Genomic DNA, 25,941 nt, shown 5'->3' on the forward strand with positions numbered 1-25,941 from the left:
AATGCTATCCAGTAGCATACTACTGCATTTTGAGCATTATTTTTTGAATGCTTTATTTTAGGCATACTTGCTTTATCAACATAGAAAATTGACAAATGACCCAGAGGAAGTCTGCTACAAACAATTAATTGCCAAGTCAGCAACTGAAATACATTATCAAGTGTGGGTCTTGTTTTTTACAGTTCGAGATATTTTAAAGACTTTTATAAGAAAAACGATGCCAGGTTAGAATGTCATCCTTAGTTTGTGCTCAATGCAGAGAAATCTGTCAAATGCATGATTTTGTGGCCTTTAATTTTGTATAGCCATGAAGATATTCTTAAGAATGCGCACATATCATGGGTGTGTATTTGTGTTTAAAAGGTTGATAGATTTTCAAATACAATTGAAGACAAAAACATTTACCTTGGGTTCCTTTGTATTGATGCTGCCAGGATCGTCTTTGTCGCCCTTCTCAGACACCTCGGACTGAATGGCGTTGTCCTTTCGATTTGACGCGGTGTCGTCAGCCTCGGAAACCTTCATTGTTTCAGTGTCAGCTTTATCAGACATTCTCATTGCAAATTTTTGAGGAAGATGTTGGCGAAGACAGAGCACCTGAAAGAGATACAAATAATATCTTAACAGTTTATATATATTTTACATATAAAAAAACAAGGTGCTAAACCAGGGGTGTCCAAACTACAGCCCGCCGGCACTAGTCCAATAAGCAATTTGGCCAGGCGTGGTGTTTTCATATATTACACAAATAGTCAGTGGACTTATAGGTGACATTTTTGCCACCATCTGGTGGCAACTCAAGTCAGTGGCCATTAATTGTACATCAATGTAAATGTGTGCACAGCAATTACTTATATGACCCAATCCAAACAAACTTCCCTAGTCATGATGTAGAAAAAAAGAAATCAACCAGCACAAAAATTCAACAAACATGGTCGCACATAACACATCCTGTTCCAATCAGCATAAGAAAAAACCAAAACTGTGCTAAACTTTTAATTCCAGAATTATTGATAACGAAAAACAAGACAATGTAACGGTTGCTGGGGCGGGTGTAGGCTAGTTTTGAGGTGCGGCTTTGTGAAGGCTCATCCTTTTAGGGGCAGAGGGATCATCAATCATACGGCATATGATTGATGATGATGATGGCAGGTCCAGAGAGAGGTTTCTGTGACATAGTGGAACTCAAGTAAGTTTTAATAAGATTCAGCTTGGAAAAACTTTTGTCCTTCATGAACTTAGAGTTCATAGTCAGGCAGAGAAAAAAAAAAGAAAACTGTGCCTGCATTTACATGATGCATTAGCCCAACAGTCCGCACAGATTTGTGTTTTTTAATACTAATTTTTAAACCACCATTTCACATAACCCAATAAATCACATGTATGAGGGAAATACAATTTATTGGAAGCAGTTTGTTTGCTTGTCTATCCCTCGCCTTTGTGTTTTTCACTCAGTCACACACAACCTCTGCAGTCGCAAATCGATCTCCCGCCGGCACGTCCCCTGCCCCTTGCCTTTTCTTCGGACAGTGAGTGACACGTACAACCTCTTGACACAACTTCTCAGCAGCAAGTTGACGCCCACTCCACTAACTGTAGTCGAGAAGAAGTGGCAAGGGCTCTCACATAAATTGCGCCCTGGGCGGTCGCCCACAATTCCCATAGAAAAAACTGCTTCATTGTCCTTGGATACAGGACGACTTTCAGGGCAAAAGCCAAACGACTTTAAATGAGTAGTGAATGGTAGTTTTTGCATTTAGATTAGTTATTGTGTAGTAGGGCTGGGAGATAAAATAATATCACTATATACCGCGATAGAAAATCGTATATGCGTTGGTGTATAAATTTATTTCTTTGTTGTAAGAAACCGGAAGTTTTGAAGCAAAGTTGGTTGCATAGACAAAGGCATTCGCTCTCTGGTAACCTAGCAACACGGGAAATGATCACCCTGGGAGTGACACCATAGCAGACAATCAGGTAACAGTATCAACTATCAAGTTTGGTTGTGCCATCTTGTTGATTCTTTGTATGGAGTGAGAAGAGAAAGCAAAAGAGTGCTGCAGAGAGCAAAGAAGTTGTGGATGATACAGGAAATAACCTCAACAGTACGGCAGTTTTTTATAAATCTTTGGGCACCTAAGAATTCCATCCGATTTGGATTTCTGGGTTGACAACTCTATTCAGAATCGATTCAACCCAATTATCATAATGTATTACTCGATAAAAAAAATAACGATTTCTTTTCAAAACAGGTTACAGGTTAGAAAAGCTCATTCTGGTTTAAAAATTATTCTTGTAAAAAAGGTATCTATTTTTGTGTGTGTATTTTTGTATATAAAATAATAAGGAAATAGTTTAAACAGTGTTGATATTGGAACACTGCCATTCTGTGTTTGCTTACTATAACTAAATAAAATTTAACATGTGATCGTATCGGTCGATCTCACTCATGGATGATCGGTATTGGCAGTATAAAACCTCAATCGCAACGTCCCTATTCCTCTACAGTTTCCGACCTAATGGTGGTGCTTAGCATCGAGTGGCAGACAATTCCTCCATGTCAAAGTAATTGACTTCTGGCGCAGCCCCCTGCTCCCCCTGTGTTCTTCTGTCGAGCAAATGTTGTGCCGGGCCGAGAGGCTTGCTAAAACACAGCTGGCAAGTGCAGCGTCCGATGCTGAATTTCAATGACCTGTCAGATGTTTGACAAAAGCAAGGCTTGCTGCTGCTGCTTTACATTATTTTTACATTCTGAGAGAAAACAGCTTAATTCTCCAGAGTGCTGCACATTCCTTTGAATATTTAGTGTCTCTTACTGACATTTTGATGGGTGAAATCTCCGGAGTTGTTGAAATATTTGCATTACTGGACAGATATTGCCACGAGCCAGTGGATCAGCATTCTGTCCTTTACTGCATCCTTCATTCCACCAAACACAATTTTGCACCGGGACAGACTTTCTTTTCTAAAAAGTTTCAGAGATCGATTAGCTTTGTTTTATTGAGCATCACTTCATCCTTAGTGCTTTATTAAGGGACACAGTCAGACATGTGAGTAACGAGTAGGACTGTGAATCTTTGGGCACCACAAGATTAAATTCAGAATCGATTCTTTATTCCAAATCTACACTTTATTAACATTCGGTGCCAGTTCTATGATTAAATACATTCCCCCATAAAATAAACAGCTCTGATCCATTTCTATATGCCTTGAAAGGAAACTGGTTTTATTTTATAAAATGTTTCCCAAACATAATAAAGTAAAATCTGTACAGCAAATATGGGCACTTTAATCAACAATATGATGTACCTGATGATTTACTTGAGTGGCTGGACAGCACAGACAAAAAAAAAAAAAATCAAAAATCAATTAATTGTTGTTTTTTTTTTTTAAATCTATTGAGAATAGTTACAAATAGGAATCACTAATAATCTGAAAATCTTTTTTTTCTTTTCTTTACACACCTACTAACATTTTAAGCTAAACTTCAATGAACTATGCTGTCTCATCATACAAGTCAGCTGCTATAAAAATGTAGACAACACTTTAGTATGGGGAACATATTCTAAGTAACAAAGACTTAATTTAGAGTTATTTGGACACTAGGGGAACATATAAGGGTTAGCGTTACTAATAAGCAATAATTCTGAGGTTATTGAGGGAAGACTCTTAGTTAATGGCTTAGTGGTTGTATAATAAGGCCATGCAGAATAAGGCATTAATAAGCACTTAATAATGACTAATTAAGAGCCAATATGTTACTAATTTGCATGTTAATAAGCAACTAATTAATGGTGAATATGTTCCCCATACTAAAGTGTTACCGAAATGTGTTTTATATGCAATACGTAGGGATGCACTGTATTTTTTTTTTCTCAAGCAAATACCTATAACTTCCTGCTTCAATATCAAACTTATTCATATTTATAATTTTTAAATAGGGATTTGACGATAGTTTGTGCACAGATGGAAGTAGGAAAGTGTCAAACAAAGGTGGATATGACGAACTGTACCAAATATGACATCACATCCATGAATCTCTGAAGCTTATATCCTGATTAGGGATGGGTAGTGTTTACATTTTAACCGATACTAAAACCAAATTGGTACTTTAAAGGCGGTGCCAGTGCTTAACAGGTGTCCAAATCGGGACTTAAAAAATTTCAAAAGTGCACATTTTTGTCAAACAAAAACACATTTTTCATTTTAATGGCATTTTGTGACATTGAAGTTGAACAGACTAGTAATTTAAATACTTCTGTGACAAATTAAATTAAATGATAAAGACTTACTTGAGTTGCAATGTTTGATGCTCAAAATTCTGGGTGAACTTGAATGCTGGAACCGTCATGAGGAAGTGGTGTGTTGTTTTTGTGAATACTTAGGTTTGCAGTGTCAAGATCAATGTTTTTTTCCCCTAGCGGAGTGTTTGCAGGGCATTTGGTAGTAATGAAGTCTCGCATGACCAAAAGCCATGTTTACATTGTGAGGTAGGGCTGGGCGATTAAACAATATCAATATACAGTACATTGCAATAGACATGTAATCAATATTTAAAAATTTAATTCGATAAAATGTCAGAAAATATTTTTTCTTCTTTGTCGAAAGAAATCAGAAGTTGCGGAGCAAGGTTGGTTGCATGAACAAAGGCACTCGCTCTCTGGTAACCGAGCAACGCAGGAAGTGATCACTGATCAGTGGGAGTGACGCTAACAGCCAATCAGGTAGCAGTATCAACTATTACGTTTGGTTGCAACATCTTGTTCTTTGAATGGAGTGAGGAGAGAAGGTAAAAAATTAAGAAATTGTGGAGAAATGAGTCACCTGGACAGTATGGCACTTAAAAAAAAAAAAAAAGTTTTTATTTTATTTATTTTTTTAAAAAGGGACAGGAGTCAGACCAATATGGTCTGTAAATGACCAGTAATGCCATACCACCTTAGCCGCTAAGGCTGCAGAAAATAGTTGTCATGTTTCTGTTTACATTTTCACACTTTGCGCTACTTTGTTACACTTTAAGCATTTCTTACATATTCCTTATTTTTGCACCTTCATTTTAAGAGCTTATTGTTAAATGTTCAATGTGATTTTACTATTTTGTTTACGTTGAGTGTTTTCCATGTTTGTGTTCACATTTAATTTCCTTTCTGGCTTCATAGCTGAGGGGATTATAATCAGAGGAAGGTTACATTTTAAATAAAAATGTTCACATTTAATTTATTTCTCTACTTGTCCTTATTTTTGATGGGTCATTAAAAATATCAAAAATTATCGATATCAACTGATAAAAATACATATTGTGATACAGTTTTCAGCCATATCGCCCAGTCATACTGTGTGGCAGACCTGGGCAAAATACGGCCCCCGGACCACATGCGGCCCGTTAAGATTTTCAATCCAGCCCGCAAGACGTTCTACATAATTTTTCTAGACCTTTAACATCAAAACTGTTGTCGCCATTATGATGTGCAGTGCTGTTTTTAAATTACCGTAAGTCTTGAACTATAGAAAGTGTTTCAATGGTGTTATACGAGTTATTACGGTAATCTACGTCACAGCAGCTCAGACTAGAAACAAACCAGAGTGGGCGGGGTTTGTTTTCAGAGCAGCCAGCACAAAACGCATGTGTCAGGAACAGATGTGGAAGCACATTTTTACAAGATAATATATCATATTGTAGGTGTTTATTACACTTTGCATTGTTATTTTGCTGTTTTTTACATTTTTGTTGTGTTTTGCTTGGTCTGAGAAGTAGAAGAGGATCGGCGTTCATATGTTGTTAATATTCACTGTTTTATTGTTCATAGTTAATATTGTAAATCCCACTTTCTTTATTTTAATGCACATTTTGGGTGTCCCATTTAGTAAAAAAAACTGTAAAATTCCATTCCGTTTTTTTGGGGTGGTCCGTCATAAAGTTTTTAGAACTCTATTGGACATTGTGACTTTTGGTATTAGTGTTCCTGAAAAAAAGGGACCCAAACACACATACTGTACAGCAGATTTTTACAGCTAAATGTGTACATATAATTTATCCACACATACACATTGGCCCCTCAGACACATTTTTTTCTCTCAAAAAATCATAGCAGTTCCCTAACTTGGAAAGGGAAGACATACTTGGTGCGTAGCCAGTTGAGAAGGTAGTGGCAAAGGAGGAGGTGGCTGGTGAAGTTGACAGGGCCAAGCCTACCGATTCCGCCAGACACTTATTTTCCATGTCTGCTTCAGCTGCTCTGCACGGCAACCGGGGCCTCCGACACCCACATGACCCTCGCTGACCTGCCGTGGAAGGAAGCACAGAGGTTAGTGCTACAGCGTTTTTTTTGTTTTTTTTTAGGGCTGGGAGAGGTCAGGGGTTGGGAGCGGCAGCACCTTCAGAGAGTCAGCAGATTTTAAATATTTGTGGCCAACGACGTGTATTTTTGGGCCTATGCGTGCCGGTGTGCCATAAATAATGGATGAGCGCAGAGAGGAATGCGGCGGAGGCAACGGGAACATTAGGTATTCAGAGGGAAGCGGGGAAAGAGAGCATTTCTTCACTCAGAACCCTCGTTTGGTGGCACACGCATATCAAATCACCTGGCTAGATTTTAGAGGAGTCTTTTTTGAGCGACAAGGTGACCCGAGTTGGGGTTTCCAAGAAAAAAGAAAGTGACTTAGGTACAGTAAAATGTGGTATTGTTACTGTACAACACCATCTTGCATAGGGTAATTCTGTTGAAGGGTCCCGACTCCCTTTAATGAAAGGTGCCGTTTTCCGTGGCTGCCTAGAGGGCGATGGCGTTCTCTTGCCCTCTTCCTGGTCTGACCGTGTAAGCTACGCCCCCACAGCAAATAGGATAATGTCATGCTACGAATGCAGCGTTTGGAAAAGCTTGTTAAAATGTACTTACTGGTTAAACAGGAATGTATTAGCAACCCTAACATTTGCTACTTGATTCCTTTTGTTCTTGAAGATCTTATTTTTTCACATGCGGCACATCTTTTTATACTTCTAACTGTGAAAAATGTGTCAAACTCATTTTAGCTCAGGGGCCGCAAGCAGGAAAATATGTGCACACGCGGGCCGGACTATCAAAATCATGGCATTAAAACTAAAAAATAAAGACAACTTCAGATTGTTTTTTTTGTCTTACTTTGGCCAAAAATAGAACAAACACATTCTAAAAATATTACAATAAAAATATAGAAAAAAATACTGGCAGCGGTAAAGTTTAGATCCATGAAGTAAAGAAGAAAGTGAATAAATGTTTATAACTGAATAAATTTACATATGCATAAAAACGTTTTCTTTTGTATTTAAAAAAAATAAAAAGAATTAAGTAACGTTTATGACAACCTTTTTCCAAAACAATATAGAATGTGAGATATAACAGGATAATGCATACTTTTATCATTTGTTTTTAAAACGGTTACAAAAAAGTGGGACCCCAAAAATTTACTGTGGGACCCCATTTTTATGACTTAATGGGGTCCCCATTTTGAAAATTCCTAGCGCCAACACTGATGGAGTATTGGTGCGTGCAAAACGGCAGCAGGCGGCTGTGGCCTGCGGGCCGGCTCTAATACTAATCAAATATCATCCCGGGGGCCATAGATAATTCATATCTGGCCCGCGGGCTTTAACTTTGACACATAGGTCTTAAACCACTACTGGTAACATAATTTTAGCAACTGTTGGTGTTCTTAAAATGTTTTTATTTAAAAAGGTATTTAAAGGTGCAGCACCTTTAAATACAATCATCCTATATCTTTCAAAATGGGACATTAGTGCTTTTGTTAGCTTGCTGCGGCGGCTCATAGTTTCTGATAAACACCAGATTACTCCATGCTTACCCATTTCTCATCGTATCCCCTACTCCTCCTGCTTTCGCTAATCTCAAATCGGTGGCGCAGGGCCAAGGCTGGCACCCAGCGGTGCCAATTTGCCAAGCAGGCCTGGCTGTGCTGCTCGTTACACGCTCTTTTGTTTCGAGCCGAAAAAGGGTCAAGTGGAATCCTTGCTAAATCTACAACCTTCCTACGCATGAAGCTGCAGCCTTTATCGGCGCGTGATACCTGTCACCACACAAAAGCATCGGTGCACGGACGGTCTCGGCGCGACCACACATCGAGCCTGTGCGCGCGTGCTCTACGAATTAGCCCGTTGGCTCCTCGCCGTTGAAATTGCAGCACGCACCATTTGTGCATCCTCGGGCGCCGTGCCGTCAATGACTGGGAGTGGCTCGCCGCAACGACCCTAAAGAGGCTCCCTCTGGCATCGTTCTGTGTCACCTCACCTCATCCCGACACATAAAACTGCCATACGAGCAGACTCCAACACAGCGCATCGGAGCCAAAATGGAAGGTGTTTCAATAAGAGAGTAATTAGAATCCGGTAAACATGGGAATAGGTCATTTTGTCATCAGAATACAATCTAATTTAAACAAGCAATGATCTTTTTTGGCTGACCTCATTTCCTGCTTTATTGGGGAAGAGAGAGAGAAAAAAAAAAGAAAGTACAAGGTTAGGCGGATGGTCGTCTATTGAGCAGAGTTAATAATACTCCAGGCTCTTAGCGGACGACTCTTACGGACAATTTTGTTGGATGGCAGGCTAATGAAAAAAATCCCCATCACTGTGAGCCACATAAGAGGCTGCAAGTGATGACATGCGCGGGTGGAGAAATTTGCCGGGCGAGGTGAGGGGTCCCCGTGCTTGATGCCGGCGCATTCCGGCACACGCGAGTTATTTTCTGTCCTCTTCACACGCAAATTTCCCACCTTTCCCTCCCACAACTCGGCTATGTTCTGCGTGGGTCGGGGGCTCTTGCCTGGGCTAAAACCACCTCAAGTGGGAGGTGAAGGACCCTCAGTGCCACCCCTCCAAGTTCAACTATCTGCGGTTCAAGTGGAGAGATACGGCGAGGAGTTGAGAGAGGGTGAAAATACAAACAAAACCAAAAAAAACGCATTTATCACCGACGATAAATGTCAGCTATGAAGACAGCTTGTGTTTCAACAAGCAACCAGGCGGCGTGGAACAAAAGCACTGACACAACAAAGATATGTGGGCGACGACCTATCGCTCTTCAATTTGGAGTAACAACTACACCAAGTCCCTAAAATGAGACATTTTGACGACGGGAAAGAAAACAATGCGCACGTCGTGACATGCCGAGCATGGGTCTGCGTTTGGTACGAGACATGCACGCTGGCTAATAAAATAAAACACCCCATGAACGGCTAATTAGGGGGCTGATGCAGGTTTGCACTGGGAAAATTGATTCCTGCGTTTCGCTCGGCCGAGTAACTAATCTAGCATTTTCTCGCTGTTTCTTCTAATTGCAAAGCCAGGAAGCATTGACAGGGGAGCCGGGAAGCCATTAGTGCAAAACGCCAATGAAATGATCGCACTTTCATCCGCTGCTACCCTTAATTTTAGGGCAACATGGCCTATAAAAGGAACCGCCAGCAAACGGACGATTAGATTAAGTGGAGAAGCATAAACGAGCCACTAATTGTGCGGCGTGCTCTGCCTCCGGGTCGCATATGGCGATACCGAGCGCATGCAGCCGGCATTAATAAATTAAATTTGCAACAGCGCGTGTAGGTAATCCATTACCCGTCCCAGAGGGGAGCTTCTTGGGGAATATCAATCTGGGCAATTAGGACGATAGACAATAAAACCCCCCGGAAAAGTCACATGCAAGAGGGCTGAGCAACTAAAAAAAAAGTCTGCCACGGTTATTAAAGTCAATTTGCACCTGCGCTCGGCTGGAAAAAAACGAGGCTCGGCCAAGCCTCTTACTCGCCGTCATCTCCCTTAATTATCCTTTAATGACAAGCGAGGCACAGGGAAGAGAAACATCGCGCTGACTTCAACAAAAGTAGCGCACAAAAGAAAGATGTTGATTTTAAAAGCGAAAGAGAGAAAATAGGCGAGACATTAAAAACACACACAGGACAATATGAAGAGACAGGAAGCTGCAGGACCTACCTGCCCGGCAGCTCTACCCTCCATCCCTTCTGCTACTCGGCTCTTTAGTTTCCATGGTGGACAGGAGGCACTATTTGCTGAAGAGGAGGCTGGAGTCGCCTCCCAGCTCGCTCCTCTGGCTGCTGCCTCCTGCACACGCGCTCGGAAGAGTGAGAGTGCGAGGTGGGAAGAGGGGGGTCTAAAAAGGAGAGCACGAGGAGAGGGGAGGGGGTGACGGTTCTCGCAAAGAGGGAGGGGACGACGCTGCGCAAGCACAAGTCTACCTGCCACAACCCATCAAGCCGGCCAGCCTTGGAGACAGCGCCAAATCAACAGCTGGCCACTGTGTGATGTCAGAGCCCGAGCAGCCAGTCAGGCCGCCCGACCGGCGCTACGGAGGGCTGTATGAACCAAAGTCTGAGTCTAAATGGGTCTCTTCATTAGTTACTCTGCTTTAGGACGGAGGCGGGAGCGGCGGGGAGGAGGAGGAAAGGGCATGCGGGGACATGGGAGGGATAGATTGAGACTGAGATGATGAGGAGGCGGTAGAGAGAGCGAGGGGAGGCCAACCTGCGTTGAAAGGGAGCGGAGGACCATGGAAAAGGGAGGACGGCGGACATCGGCGGCGCGGGCCGCCGCGTACTAGGTGCTCAAACACCAGGTGGAGAGTCGATGGGGAGGCGCTGGCTGCGGAGAGGCCGAGCTGTTCACTGGGCTGGCGTCCCAATAAAGCTGGCACCCTGCGTCTCGCACAAGTCGACGAGGCTACGGCTAATCCTACTTGACTCGCAACCTGAACACACTGAAAGGACACCTTGTTCAAGACAGCAATCCACTTGAGGCAAACTAGAAATGGATCTGCTGGAAACAATTAACCAGTGTTAAAAATGTCATTAAAATACCCAATATCGCACCTCTTTTGTACACGCAAGATGATGGGACGTGGAGGTGAGAGGGCACGAACATACACACAAAGCGCTTTCATCGCAATGTCGCCAAGATCTGCGGCCTAAAGCCTAGACTGCTATTATGTGATTGTTTTTTTTTCGCCATCACTGACACTTTTAACAGCAAACGCTGTGGGCGGAAAGTTCCTGCTGTCACTTAGCAACTAGCATCGGGCTGCGACAGCCGATGCGATCCTTCCACGGCGCCGCTCGTCTCTGGCAAATTTATTATTGTGCCTCCTTTTTCTTATGAAAAGGTCGCCGATTAAACAAACACTTTATGGATTGGTAGCTGCATTATTTAATAGCCTGTACGAGATAATACAGGAAAGGGAGATTTCCCCCTGGAAGGAGCTGAATTATTTATTTAATCTTGTTGACAGCTGCGACACCTCTTCAACCCCAATACTGGACCATATCATCCCTTCCAAATGGCATAAGCTGATAGTCAATAAATCAATTAATAGAATGAAAATGACCTCAATAACTTCGCCATCATTGATAAATTGCTATGGCCGTACTAGAGGGTTCACTCTTGTTCACACATCGCCTTCTGCACCCCAGCGGGATTATTCAACGGTAAAAATAAATGAACGGTAGGCCTGGGCCGATAACAAATTTTGCTTGACGATATATGGATCTGCAAATCATTACGATAAACAATAGTATTGCCATTATTTTTATATGACCAAATTAACCATTGATGTAATGACAACACACAATACTAATGCGTGTATATCCTTTCACATGCAATAAACTTGTATTTCTCGTGTATTTTAACATTGTAGTGGGATTGAAAACTTATAATTCTCCAAGTTAAATAATAAATTAAAATTAAATATACTTTGTTAGCAAAATTTTGCACTTGAATAAAAATTACAACCAAAAGCAATACAATATCTTAAGGGGATGGGGGCTCAAATATACACAATAACAATAGATAAAATACCTGAATAAAGTATTGACAAAGTTGCACTTCAGTATTGAACATGTAGGCAGAGGTAGAGTTGTACATTATTTAACTGACAATCAAGTCAGGACCTTCTTAAAAGTGCTAAAACAACATAAACACTACAGTTCAAACAGAGGTATTAACAGTAAAATTAAGTTTGTAAGATTCCGAGTGAAGAACTCCGACATGACAAAACATGACAGCACAAAAAAAAAAAATGCTAGTTTTATAACAATGTTATTTTACCACACTTTCTGTGAGCACACACCATTTTGCACGGTTTTGTTTACACTGACCTGGCCTGTTCACCAAACGCAAAGTGAGTGCGGACTGTCGGGTGGTTGTGTTTCAAGTGGGCGTGCAGGTTTGTTGTATTCGCATACTTTCGGCAAACTGGCTTGTCGCCGTTCACGAGCTCATCTTGTTCCAAAGGTTTGAACTGAAATATTCCCACACTGGTGCGGTGGCGTTTGTTTAGTGATCATTCTGCCCATGTTACCTGCTACATGCTAACAGCGGCTCCACTGCACTGCACAAAGAGTCAAAGACACTTAATGAGGACAAGACAATTCACCCACTTCTTTTTATGGTACAAACGCGCGCAGCTGCTTAAAGCAACGAAAAGAGTGAATGCTGTTGAAGCTTGCACATGGTGATTTACGGACAGAGAGAGTTGACCCACTAGAGCAGGGGTCGGCAACCCAAAACGTTGAAAGACCAAAAATACAAAAAACTAATCTATCTGGAGCCGCGAATAATTTAAAAAGCCGTATAAAAGTCTTATAATGAAGGCAACACATTACGTAAGTGTCTATATTAGCTACAATAGCCTACTATCAAAATGACTGTCACAGGCTGAAGCAAATCTTTGACAGAAATGCTCAAATGTAATATTTAATCTACACATTTTTACAACATTAGAAACCATTAGTAAATCAGAGGCTACTCAGAAGGTGAGATAACTCTAAATTACTGTTTTTTATTAGCCAAAGGTATAAATGTGTGTGTCCAAGGCAGACTGTCTTCTTTTAATGGTTTTATTCCAATCTTTGGCAAGCTAGGTAATGTTTGCTGTGGTCTGGAACAACATGGCACACAACAATATGAAATGCAGCCAATATTACATACAGATAATGTGTCATGCAAAACTAAATTATATACAAAGAGGCTAAAAGTAAAGGATATTAAATGAGCTCAAATGTACCTACAAATGAGGTATAATGATGCAATATGTACATACAGCTAGCCTAAATAGCATGTTAGCATTGATTAACTTGCAGTCATGCACTGACCAAATATGCCTGATTAGCACTCAAACAAGTCAACAACAACAAAGCGCACCTATGTGCATTCACGCACAGTACGAAACGTTTGGTGGACAAAATGTGAAAGAAGGAGCGGAAGATTTGACATGTAAACAAACTGTTGCGTCACAGTCCACACTATGGTGTGTTCAAGAACCGCCGAAATTAGTAGGTCCAAAACGATGTTCACCAAAATACTCTCATCAGTGAAGCATACACACAAACATATTAAACAGTGGGCTTTCTAATCACTGGGGAGGTCTGTGTCATGTTTGTGCTCAAAAAACATACTAAAACAAAACAATTATTTCCCCCCCATCTTTTTCCATTTTCATTATAAAAATGCTCCATGGAGCCAATAGGGCGGCAATAAAGAGCCGCATGCAGCTTGAGAGCCACAGGTTGCTGACCCCCGCAATAGAGCATGACTCGGTTCGTAAGAAGAACCAGGCGGTAACAAAAATTAGGAGAAAAAAAAAAAGGATTGAAAAACCAAATGTCCGGTGTGAGAATACTGCTTTTAACAAGTGAGCAACAAGACCGCATTTTTGAAAAGTGACAGCAACACAGCTCCTCCCCCCCCAAAAAAACAACAAAACAGACCGTTTTTCCAACTGCGGGAAAAAAAACTGCAATTCAAGATTTTTAATATACAATCAAGCGTAATTTTTCCAGACCGAGAATGGATGGATGGATATTGAGTCTATTTCATTTTTAGGTTTGTTTACTTGTTTAGAATAATTAGACATTCCTGAATTTTCAACTATAATGGTTAAAAAAAGGTTGCTTAAAAAAAAAAAATACTTGCAATATTTTATTTTATGAGTACATTAGTATTTATTCAGTCTCAAAATAATGCTGACAATAATATTGTTAACGGCAATAATTTGTTGAACAATATATCGTTGAGCAAAATGTGTTATCAGCCCAGGTGTACCTCCAAAGCAGTTTATCATTAATACGATAAACGGTATATAAAATGAACAGTATTAATGATAAACCGTCGTAAAACTTAAATCAAAATTATGGTAAAACCGTGATTATCAACTGCACTTTGATAAACTCACAGACCGGTGATACTCAACAGTTAATTTACCAGAGAAATAAGCTAGTACACTAATGACTGGTTAGTTAGATTACATGCTAACATAAATACAAGAGACAATAAAAGAAACAACATACCCCCAAACTAAACTTGTATAAACACTAGGGATGTGAATCTTTGGGCACCACACAATTCAGTAACGATTCGATTCAGAATCGATTCAAAACAATTCCCGATTCAAAATGCATCCATTTTCTACCGCTTGTCCCTTTTTTTGGGGGTCGCGGGGGGTGCTGGAGCCTATCTTAGCTGCATTCGGGCGGAAGGCGGGGTACACCCTGGACAAGTCGCCACTTCATCACAGGGCCAACACACAAAATCCATACTTTTTTTTAATAACATTGGGTGCTAGTTGTATGATTAACTACATTCGTTCATAAAAGATAAACAGCTGTGATAAATTGCTGTATTACTTAAAGGCCTACTGAAATGAATTTTTTTTATTTAAACGGGGATAGCAGATCCATTCTGTGTGTCATACTTGATCATTTCGCGATATTGCCATAATTTTGCTGAAAGTATTTAGTAGAGAACATCGACGATAAAGTTCGCAACTTTTGGTCACTGATAAAAAAAAGCCTTGCCTGTACCGGAAGTAGCATGACGTCAAAGGTTGAAAGGCTCCTCACATTTCCCCATTGTTTTCAATGCAGCGAGAGCGATTCGGACCGAGAAAGCGACGATTACCCCATTAATTTGAGCGAGGATGAAAGATTTGTGGATGAGGAAACGTGAGAGTGAAGGACTAGAGTGCAGTGCAGGACGCATCTTTTTTCGCTCTGACCATAACTTAGGTACAAGCTGGCTCATTGGATTCCACACTCTCTCCTTTTTCTATTGTGGATCACGGATTTGTATTTTAAACCACCTCGGATACTATATCCTCTTGAAAATGAGAGTCGAGAAAGCGAAATGGACATTCACAGTGACTTTTATCTCCACGACAATACATCGGCGAAACACTTTAGCTACGGAGCTAACGTGATAGCATTGGGCTTAACTGCATATAGAAACAAAAGAAATAAACCCCTGACTGGAAGGATAGACAGAAAATCAACAATACTATTAAACCATAAATACACGGTTAATGCTTTCCAGCCTGGCGAAGGTTAACAATGCTGTTACTAACGACGCCATTGAAGCTAACTTAGCAACGGGACCTCACAGAGCTATGCTAAAAACATTAGCTATCCACCTACGCCAGCTCTCATCTGCTCATCACCACCCGTGCTCACCTGCATTCAAGCAATCAACGGTGCGACGAAGGACTTCACCTGATCACCAATGCGGTCGGCGGCTAGCGTCGGATAGCGCGTCTGCTATCCACCTCAAAGTCCTCCTGTTTGTGTTGCTGCAGCCAGCCGCTAATACACCGATCCCACCTACAACTTTCTTCTTTGCAGTCTTCATTGTTCATTAAACAAATTGCAAAAGATTCACCAACACAGATGTCCAGAATACTGTGGAATTTTGAGATGAAAACAGAGCTTTTTGTATTGGATTCAAAGGCGTCCGAATACTTCCGTTTCAACGTTTGACGTCACGCGCATACGTCATCATACATAGACGTTTTCAACCGGAAGTTTAGCGGGAAATTTAAAATTGCACTTTATAAGTTAACCCGGCCGTATTGGCATGTGTTGCAATGTTAAGATTTCATCATTAATATATAAACTATCAGACTGCGTGGTCGGTAGTAGTGGGTTTCAGTAGGCCTTTAAAAGAAAACCGGTTTTATTTCATAAAATTCTACCCAAATATTTAATAAAGTCAAATACAAATAAGGCAACAAGAGAAGTATCCCACACTTCTCTTTTCTAAAGTAAATCTGTACAGCAGATATAGATCATCTACATCAGGGGTCACCAACGCGGTGCCCGCGGGCACCAGGTAGCCCGTAAGGACCAGATGAGTAGCCCGCTGGCCTGTTCTAAAAATAGCTCAAATAGCAGCACTTACCAGTGAGCTGCCTCTATTTTTTAAATTGTATTTATTTACTAGCAAGCTGGTCTCGCTTTGCTCGACATTTTTAATTCTAAGAGAGACAAAACTCAAATACAATTTGAAAATCCAAGAAAATATTTTTAAAGACTTGGTCTTCACTTGTTTAAATAAATTCATTAATTTTTTTACTTTGCTTCTTATAACTTTCAGAAAGACAATTTTAGAGAAAAAATACTACCTTAAAAATGATTTTAGGATTTTTAAACACATATACCTTTTAAATTCCTTCCTCTTCTTTCCTGACAATTTAAATCAATGTTCAAGTAAATTTATTTTTTTTATTGTAAAGAATAATAAATTAATTTTTATTTAATTATTCATTTTAGCTTCTGTTTTTTCGACGAAGAATATTTGTGAAATATTTCTTCAAACTTATTATGATTAAAATTCAAAAAAATTATTCTGGCAAATTTGAAAAATCTGTAGAATCCAAATTTAAATCTTATTTCAAAGTCTTTTGAATTTCTTTTAAAATTTTTGTTCTGGAAAATCTTGAAGAAATAATGATTTGTCTTTGTTAGGAATATAGCTTGGTCCAATTTGTTATATATTCTAACAAAGTGTAGATTGGATTTTAACCTATTTAAAACATGTCATCAAAATTCTAAAATTAATCTTAATCAGGAAAAACTACTAATGTTCCATAAATTATTTTTTTAATTTTTTCAAAAAGATTCGAATTAGCTAGTTTTTCTCTTCTTTTTTTCGGTTGAATTTTGAATTTTAAAGAGTCGAAATTGAAGATAAACTATGTTTCAAAATTTAATTGTCATTTTTTTTCGTGTTTTCTCCTCTTTTAAACCGTTCAATTAAGTGTAAATATAATTAATTATTAATAATAACATAAAGTTAAAGGTAAATTGAGCAAATTGGCTATTTCTGGCAATTTATTTAAGTGTGTATCAAACTGGTAGCCCTTCGCATTAATCAGTACCCAAGAAGTAGCTCTTGGATTCAAAAAGGTTGGTGACCCCTGATCTACATCAACAATATGATTTGCCTGAGTGGCTAGACAGGACAGTTTAAAAAAAATTAATCCAATAAGTATCGTTACAAATAAGAATCGCGATTCATTCGAAAATTTCTTTTTTTTACCCCCTGAATAAACACAAGTTACCGTATTTTTCGGACTATAAGTCACAGTTTTTTTCATAGTTTGGCCGGGGGTGCGACTTATACTCGGGAGCGACTTGTGTGTGAAATTATTAACACATTACCGTAAAATATCAAATAATATTATTTAGCTCATTCACGTAAGAGACTAGACGTATAAGATTTCATCCGATTTAGCGATTAGGAGTGACAGATTGTTCGGTAAACGTATAGCATGTTCTATATGTTATAGTTATTTGAATGACTCTTACCATAATATGTTACGTTAACATACCAGGCACATTCTCAGTTGGTTATTTATGCGTCATATAACGTACACTTATTCAGCCTGTTGTTCACTATTCTTTATTTATTTTAAATTGCCTTTCAAATGTCTATTCTTGGTGTTGGGTTTTATCAAATAAATTTCCCCAAAAAATGCGACTTATACTCCAGTGCGACTTATATGTTTTTTTCCTTCTTTATTATGCATTTTTGGCCGGTGCGACTTATACTACGAAAAATACGGTATGTGAATCTTTCAACAACTCACGATTTAATAGGATTCCAATTCTTGATGGGCTGATTTGATTTACAAAACCCAAAACCAGTGAAGTTGGCACGTTGTGTAAATAGTAAATAAAATCAGAATACAATGATTTGCAAATACTTTTCAACCGATATTCAATTGAATAGACTGTAAAGACAAGATACTTAACGTTCAAACTGGAAAACTTTATTTTTTGCATTTAGCAGCTCATTTGGATTTTGATGCCTGCAACATGTTTCAAAAAAGCTGGCACAAGTGGCAAAGAAGACTGAGAAAGTTGAGGAGTGCTCATCAAACACTTATTTGGAACATCCCACAGGTGAACAGGCTAATTGGGAACAGGTGGGTGCCATGCTTGGGTATAAAAGCAGCTTCTATAAAATGCTCAGTCATTCACAAACAAGGTTGGGGCGAGGGTCACCACTTTGTGAACAAACGTGGGAGCAAATTGTCCAACAGTTTAAGAACATCATTTCTCAACGAGCTATTGCAAGGAATTTAGGGATTTCACCATCTACGGTCTGTAATATCATCAAAAAGTTTCAGGGAATCTGGAGAAATCACTGCACGTAAGCAGCAAGACTGAAAACCAACATTGAACGCCCTTGACCTTCGATCCCACAGGCGGTACTGCATCAAAAAGCGACATCAGTGTGTAAAGGATATCGCCACATGGACTCAGGAACACTTTAGAAAACCACTGTCAGTAACTACAGTTCGTCGCTACATTTGTAAGTGCAAGTTAAAACTCTACAATGCAAAGCCAAAGCCATTTATTAACAACACCCAGAAACGCCGCCGGCTTCGCTGGGCCTGAGCTCATCTAAGATGGATTGATACAAAGTGAAAAAGTGTTCTGTGGTCTGACGAGTCCACATTTCAAACTGTTTTTGGAAACTGTAGACGTTGTGTCCTCCGGACCAAAAGGGGAAAAGAACCATCCGGATTGTTATAGGTGCAAAGTTGAAAAGCCAGCATCTGTGATGGTATGGGGGTGTATTAGTGCCCAAAGCATGGGTAACTTACACATCTGTGAAGGCCCCATTAATGCTGGAATGTACATACAAGTTTTGGAGCAACATACAGTATGTTGCCATCCAAGCAACGTTATCATGGACGCCCCTGCTTATTTCAGCAAGACAAAGCCAAGCCACGTGTTACAGCAGCGTGGCTTTATAGTAAAAGAGTGCGGTTACTAGACTGGCCTGCCTGTAGTCCAGACCTGTCTCCCAGTGAAAATGTGTGACGTAATATAAAGCCTAAAATACCACAACGGAGATCCCGGATTGTTGAACAACTTAAGCTGTACATCAAGCAAGAATGGGAAAGAATTCCACCTGAAAAGCTTCAAAAATTGGTCTCCTCAGTTCCTAAACGTTGTTAAAAGGAAAGGCCATGTAACACAGTGGTAAAACACAGTGGTAAAAATGCCCAAGTGCCAACTTTTTTGCAATGTGTTGCTGCCATTAAATTCTAAGGTAATGATTATTTGCAAAAAAAAAATTAGTTCTTCAGTTCGAACATTAAATATCTTGTCTTGCAGTCTATTCAATTGAATATAAGTTGAAAAGGATTAGAAAATCATTGTTGCAGGCATCAAAATCCAAATGAGCTGCTAATTGCAAAAAATAAAGTTTTCCAGTTTGAACGTTAAGTATCTTGTCTTTGCAGTCTATTCAATTGAATATCGGTTGAAAAGTATTTGCAAATCATTGTATTCTGATTTTATTTACTAATTACACAACGTGCCAACTTCACTGGTTTTGGGTTTTGTAAATCAAATCAGCCCATCAAGAATTGCTGGCCCCACCATAGACTGGACTTTCGCTGATGTGTTGGACTTTCACAATATTATGTCAGACACCCATTGCTTTCGGTCTCCCCTAGACATATGCGGTCTTCTCCAAGGTTTCTCATAGTCATTCACATTGACGTCCCATTGGGGTGAGTTTTCCTTGCCCGTATGTGGGCTCTGTACCGAGGATATCGTTGTGGCTTGTACAGCCCTTTGAGACACTTGTGATTTAGGGCTATATAAATAAACATTGATTGATTGATTGATTGATTGTATTCTGTTTTTATTTAAGAATTACACAATGTGCCAACTTCACTGGTTTTGGGTTTTGTAGAATTGGTTCTTGATTCAACATGATTCCTGATTCAAACTGATTCACTCAATATTTCTTTAAATGCTATTCAATTGTGCACCTTCAACTCACGGCCTGTGCTCTCTTAAACTAGAGTGATCGATCTATACTCTGAGGACTATGGTACGAAAGGTGCCTGCAACAGGAAGCGAACCCACATGATGTCACATCAACCAAATACGCTAGGCTCGTTTTGCAGTTGTCATTAAAAACACTATAAAACTAGGGATGTGCCACCGATCAGTATCGGTCAATTTTGGCTGATATTGTATTTATTCCCCCAGTTGACTAGCTAGAAGCTAAGTGTGTATGTCCATACACAGTGTAGGCACACTCTCTTAAGTTAAAAATAATCACTTCCATTACAGCAAATAAACGCATTTTCTTGGTATCTTAAATATCATTGTCAAGTATTAGAATGGTGCTAAACATGTTACACACTAAGAGAAAGCAGGAACAGGCATGCTAGAAACAACACTAACACCAAGAAATACCTGCTTATTAAAGTATAAGAAGTGTAGATGGAAGCACATTACAGCAAAAGTAAGCAGTTATTAACAGGAAATTGACAAGTAGATTATTAAGAAAGGATCATTTAAAAGCTGGTAACTGTTGTGTCAACATTGTCAACGCCAGAAGTGTACAGCAAGTAAGAAAAGCGGATCGATCCATAAATTTGTGGTGTCGACACCAAGGTAAATATAACTAAATAATCGATACTAGAGTGATTAGGTTGATATTTTGTATTTCATTAAAAAAAATTTTTGTTAACATTTACAAATTCAGGGAATAATTCATTAGACACAGGAAGACTTTGAGAGCGAAAAGGATTTCAATGCATAATAGATTTTTTTTTAAATTTTGTTTACCAATGACTGTTTAATTCAACCAAATATTGTGCTGATATTGTTAAACTATCAATAGCATTCAATGAATAAACTGAAAAATTTACTGTTATTACATGTGATCTGTATCGCTATCGGCCGGATATCACTCATGGTCGATCGGTATAAATTGTTATAATTCACATCAACATTGAAATTGCAGTTTTAACATGTGTGCATTAATAAAAAATTTAAAAAATATTCGCTGTTTGCCGCCACACAGATCACAGCACCCACATGTTTTTGGTCACAACCACCGTAATAGGAACATTTCATACCTACTGTGTGCACATTTAATTAAGCTATTACATAATTATAATTTAAACTATAATGAGCACTTTAAGCATATAGTGAGCAAACAATTCTTCATATTAGATGGTGCACATAATATTGATAATGGTGAACGCCAAAGTATGTTTCACGAGGGGATAATCTTATAACCCGGCCGATTATGGTGCATCTAACCTAATTCCAACCGATTCCTTTGCGAAAAACCGTATTAATATGCTCATCGTTATCCGCGGAGGCACCTTGCATGCTGTAAATTTAATCTCTGCACATTTCGACCGTGAGACAATAATTGCCTGTGTAAATGCATCACAATTATTGCGTGTATGGGCCGCTGATTAGACGAGCTGAATGAGGCATTGGCAGTATTAATTACGCTATCTGACAAGCGAATCTAGATAAAGGTTTGGCTGTTTACAACAATTATCTCAATCAACAAGCCAAGTATGACTCCCTTGCAGATGACACTTTGACTAAATTGGAGACCTCTTATTTTGAAAAACGTGCACGCCTTGCTCCCAAACCATACTCTATGCAAGGTGCAGAACAAGTCATTTTCAACAAGTCCAAAAAAACTCACAGCAGAATTTAACTGAATTTAAAGACTGTATGACTTCAGCAATGAAAACAATTGATTGGTAGAATGTGTTGGTAAATCATTTTCATTAAGGGCACACGCCATTTTGCCATTCTTTCTCAGTTAGTGGCAGAAATTATGCAGACAGTAGCCAACATGAAAAACATCCATCCATCCATTTTCTACTGCTTGTCCCTTTCGGGGTTGCTGGAGCCTATCTCAGTTGCATTCGGGCGGTAAGCGGGGTACACCCTGGACAAGTCGCCACCTCATCACAGGGCCAACACAGACAGACAGACAACATTCACACACCAGGGCCAATTAAGTGTTGCCAATCAGTCTATCCCCAGGTGCATGTCTTTGAAGGTGGGAGGAAGCCGGAGTACCCGGAGGGAACCCACACAGTCATGGGGAGAACATGCAAACTCCACACAGAAAGATCCCGAGCCCAGGATTGAACTCAGGACCTTCGTATTGTGAGGCACGTGCACTAACCCCTGTTCCAACGTGCTGCCCCACATGAAAAACAACATACCGGTAATTAATGAATGTATCATATATTAGGCAAAACTGTGCAATTTTTGAAAACCATAATACTGAAAAATTCAATGATCACTGATGTTGGAATCTGTGTATCATTCGATCGTTTGCTTTTCCATTTCAAACCAACACTAGAAAATCAATAAAGGCCATTTTTTCACTTAAATGTTCTAAACAAGGACTACATCAATACACAATTACCTATGAAGTTTTTGAAATTTACCATACCTGCAACTTCAGCTGCACCATTTCTACATACAACTACAAAATTAAAACAACGAAAAATAAAATTTCTTGCAATAAATACATATTTCACACATACAATTGCAACGTGTGTGGACAAACACAATTTTTTTGTGTTTCTCTCTTGTTTTCAACTTATTTTTTGTGGACTTTTTGAATCTGCAACCACATTATTTCCCCTTCGTGGAATGAATAAAGTCTATCCTATCATACTGTATCTATTAAATAAAACATTGAGCCTACAGATAAGCTGGCTAGTGTATGTTTTGGTCATGGAATTTTCTCTTAATGATGGAAACTAAATCAACAAAAAAAGATTGGATAGATTAAATTTTATTTTGAAAGACAAAAAATGAAATATAAAAACTGAGCGGACAGGACCAGCTACCCTGGGAACGGGTCGGGATCCCCGGGAGGAGCTTGACAAAGTGGCTGGGGGAGAGGCTCACGACTCAACCTCGGATAAACGGAAGAAGATGGATGAATAGAACAGCGAAGGATGCATGTGCATGTACGAGTCAGTCTGCCCCACAACAAGAGGATAGAAAAAAAGGGAGCTTATTGACTACAGCGCGGACTACAATAGCGGACTCGTACAAAGCACTTTGGGTAAATTACTACCAGATATAAGATCTCTGCTGACATCACAAGGCAGAAACAATTCCAAAAGGCTCGTTTGGAAGAAGTATGAAGGAAGGCAAGATTGTTTTATAAATATCTCCACAATTTGATTTCAAACACAAAAACATGTACCAATAGGTAAAAAAAGTTGGTTTTGCATTGTAGGGCCCCTTTTATTTTTTGTGTTTTGCCGCTTTCCAAACATGTAATCATGTCAACAGAAGTGTAATGTGTCAGTAAAAGCCTCTAAACTTGCCATTGTAAGTATTCTTAATCCTCCCGGTCCCAAATCTACATCAAACTACTACTGGGTGAACTCGGCGTATCAAAAAGATTCACAAAATGTACATTTATATGCACACATTTGATTCAATAAAAATATGTAAGAAAAACTAATCATTCTTTTGAAAAAATAAATAATAATAATTACTAAAAAACATGCATAGTTATCCATGTTTTTAGTGGTGGTTCCAAATTAGGGTTGCCAACCGTCCCTTGAAAAACAGAATTGTCCCGTATCTGGAAACAAAAGTATGTGTACCGTATTGCGCTGTCAAGGGACAAACTTTGTCCCGTATTTTTTATTAACGTGCAAATTAAAAATAGGCTGTAAAATATCAATAGATTGGTTCAAATGACAAACGCTTCACAACAGTCTGTACAGACTAGGCCAATGGATGCCAGCGTGACTGATAGAGCACTTTTCAAACTCATTGCCGATCGACTTTTCAGCCATCTGTTCGTTCTGCCTTGGCTGCTGTCACTCTGAGAATTTACGAGGATTGCGGCTCATGACGCAAAATGTACATTGTCTAAATTTTAGAAGTAACTCAAAAGGCTGCACAAGCCACAACGACATCCTCGGCTCAGATATCGCTTTTATGTTGCGAAAAACTGCAATGGAATTGCAGCTAATTACTGTTGACCCACAAGCTCGAAAATGCACAAAAAAAGGGTATATTATGGAAATCTCAGATCCAAAGCCAGGGCAAGTTCGATCGTCGTGAGACATCATTGGAGCAAATGCGTGCTGCCGTGCTTTGCCGCTTGCATAGGGGTGGAGCTTTACTTCCATGTTTGGATTACGGTTGAATGCATTGATAATATAAAATGTAGATTGTTACACTAACTGCTTTAGTAAAACGGAATAAAAGCTCAACAGAGAAGAAAGACAGGAAGCAGTAAGTCTAGTCATTTTTTACCGGAGACATTCACATCATCAAAACATTACAAGACGCCTCTCATACTAATCACATACTTCCAGCTTCACAATAATAGCGCTACTTGCAAATCCGGTCCAACTACTATAACCAAAAGAAAAATCATCTTACATTATGATCAGGCTGTCCCAAAGATGTTTTGTGATGTAATCTGTGATATTTCTATGCAAACAAATGTTTTCTGGCAGATTGAAAAAAAGTCTATATTATTGGCACTGCGATGAGGTGGAGACTTGTCCAGGGTGTACCCCGCCTTCCGCCCGAATGCAGCTGAGATAAGCTCCAGCACCCCCCGCGACCCCGAAAGGGACAAGTGGTAGAAAATGGATGGATGGATTATTTAATCACCTGTTCTAGTTGAAAGTCCGCAATTACATAATGTTTATTATTACATAATAGAGAAGGTTAAAACATTGTCATGCAGAGATATGAATACCATTAACTTGTACAACATGTAATGTACAGAATATCAGAAAGCATTTATTCAGGTAGAAATATCACAGATTACATTACCAAACATATTTGCCAAGCAAACCATGATTGTAACAATCCACATGTTGTGTTAATGGGTGAAACTGGTCTGCCATGAGGTGGCGACTTGTCCAGGGTGTACCCCACCTTCCGCCCGAATGCAGCTGAGATAGGCTCCAGCACCCCCCGCGACCCCAAAAGGGACAAGAAGTAGAAAATGGATGGATGGATGGATGTGTGAAACTGGTATCTAAACATGGATGTGTTGCTCCTCTCCTCTGAATGCATCTGAGATAGGCTCCAGCACCCCCCGCAACCCCAAAAGGGACAAGTGGTAGAAAATGGATGGATGGATGTGTGAATCTGGGGCCGTATTTATCAAGCTTCTTAGAATGACTCCTAAGAAGTCTGCTAAGAGTTGACTTATGAGTAAAGAAATTCTTTGCTGAAAGCTGCACTTAAAAGTTAGTTATCAAGCGTCTTACTCACACTTTCAGCGAAGTGTAGGACTGAATCTTAAGTGTCACACTCAGAGCTGAATTACGACATTACTATGTGCCGTAAACGGAATTTTAGGTGACGTCATTTCTGTGTCCATAGAAATGACCAATCACGGAAGGGAATCCCTTGTCTATGAATAAAGAAATATCTTAGAAATATTTAAGTGGACAATGGGAGTGTATATTTTGACAATAAACTACAAAATAATACAAAACAAACAAACAATATTGGCAATGAATAAAAAATAAATGTTTCCTTTTCTTTCCAATTCATTAATTAGGCAACTAATTTGAAACTGGTGTGGGTGGCTCTATATATACTAGCCCACTGCAGCCACATGCAGAAATCAACATGGAATCGAAAATTATTAAATCTGTGACAAAAAAAATACCCGCTCTGTCTAAACGATACCGTTTGATCAGCTGCTCGTCATCAAACAAAGCCAGGACATCCTTCCGCTCCCTGAAAGTTCGCGCACGTCTCTCTCGCCTCAGTGCCATCCCCCGCTGGCAACTCCTAACCACTTAGGACACC

General features: G+C 39.5%; 1 protein-coding gene across 9 annotated transcripts in view; it reads right to left on the reverse strand.

The window, feature by feature from the left end:
* Nucleotides 1-25,941, reverse strand: part of LOC133657484 (R3H domain-containing protein 1-like) — a 96,329-nt gene that overhangs the window by 69,162 nt on the left and 1,226 nt on the right. For 2 of the 9 annotated variants that reach the window (XR_009827276.1, XM_062058898.1), the window contains exons 1-3: nucleotides 9,983-10,367; nucleotides 6,121-6,282; nucleotides 406-597 (exon numbers count right to left, since the gene is read on the reverse strand). Coding sequence is in view for 8 of the 9 variants with exons in the window: in XM_062058898.1 (XP_061914882.1) it covers nucleotides 406-558 (153 nt within the window). In the remaining variant the exon portion in view is untranslated. Of the gene's footprint in view, nucleotides 1-405; nucleotides 598-6,120; nucleotides 6,283-9,982; nucleotides 10,371-25,941 lie in introns of those variants that run through there. The other 7 variants (XM_062058915.1, XM_062058923.1, XM_062058908.1 and 4 more) reach the window with 4 other exon arrangements.

The sequence above is a fragment of the Entelurus aequoreus genome, linkage group LG01 (assembly GCF_033978785.1).
Source record: "Entelurus aequoreus isolate RoL-2023_Sb linkage group LG01, RoL_Eaeq_v1.1, whole genome shotgun sequence".
Classification (NCBI taxonomy): domain Eukaryota; kingdom Metazoa; phylum Chordata; class Actinopteri; order Syngnathiformes; family Syngnathidae; genus Entelurus; species Entelurus aequoreus.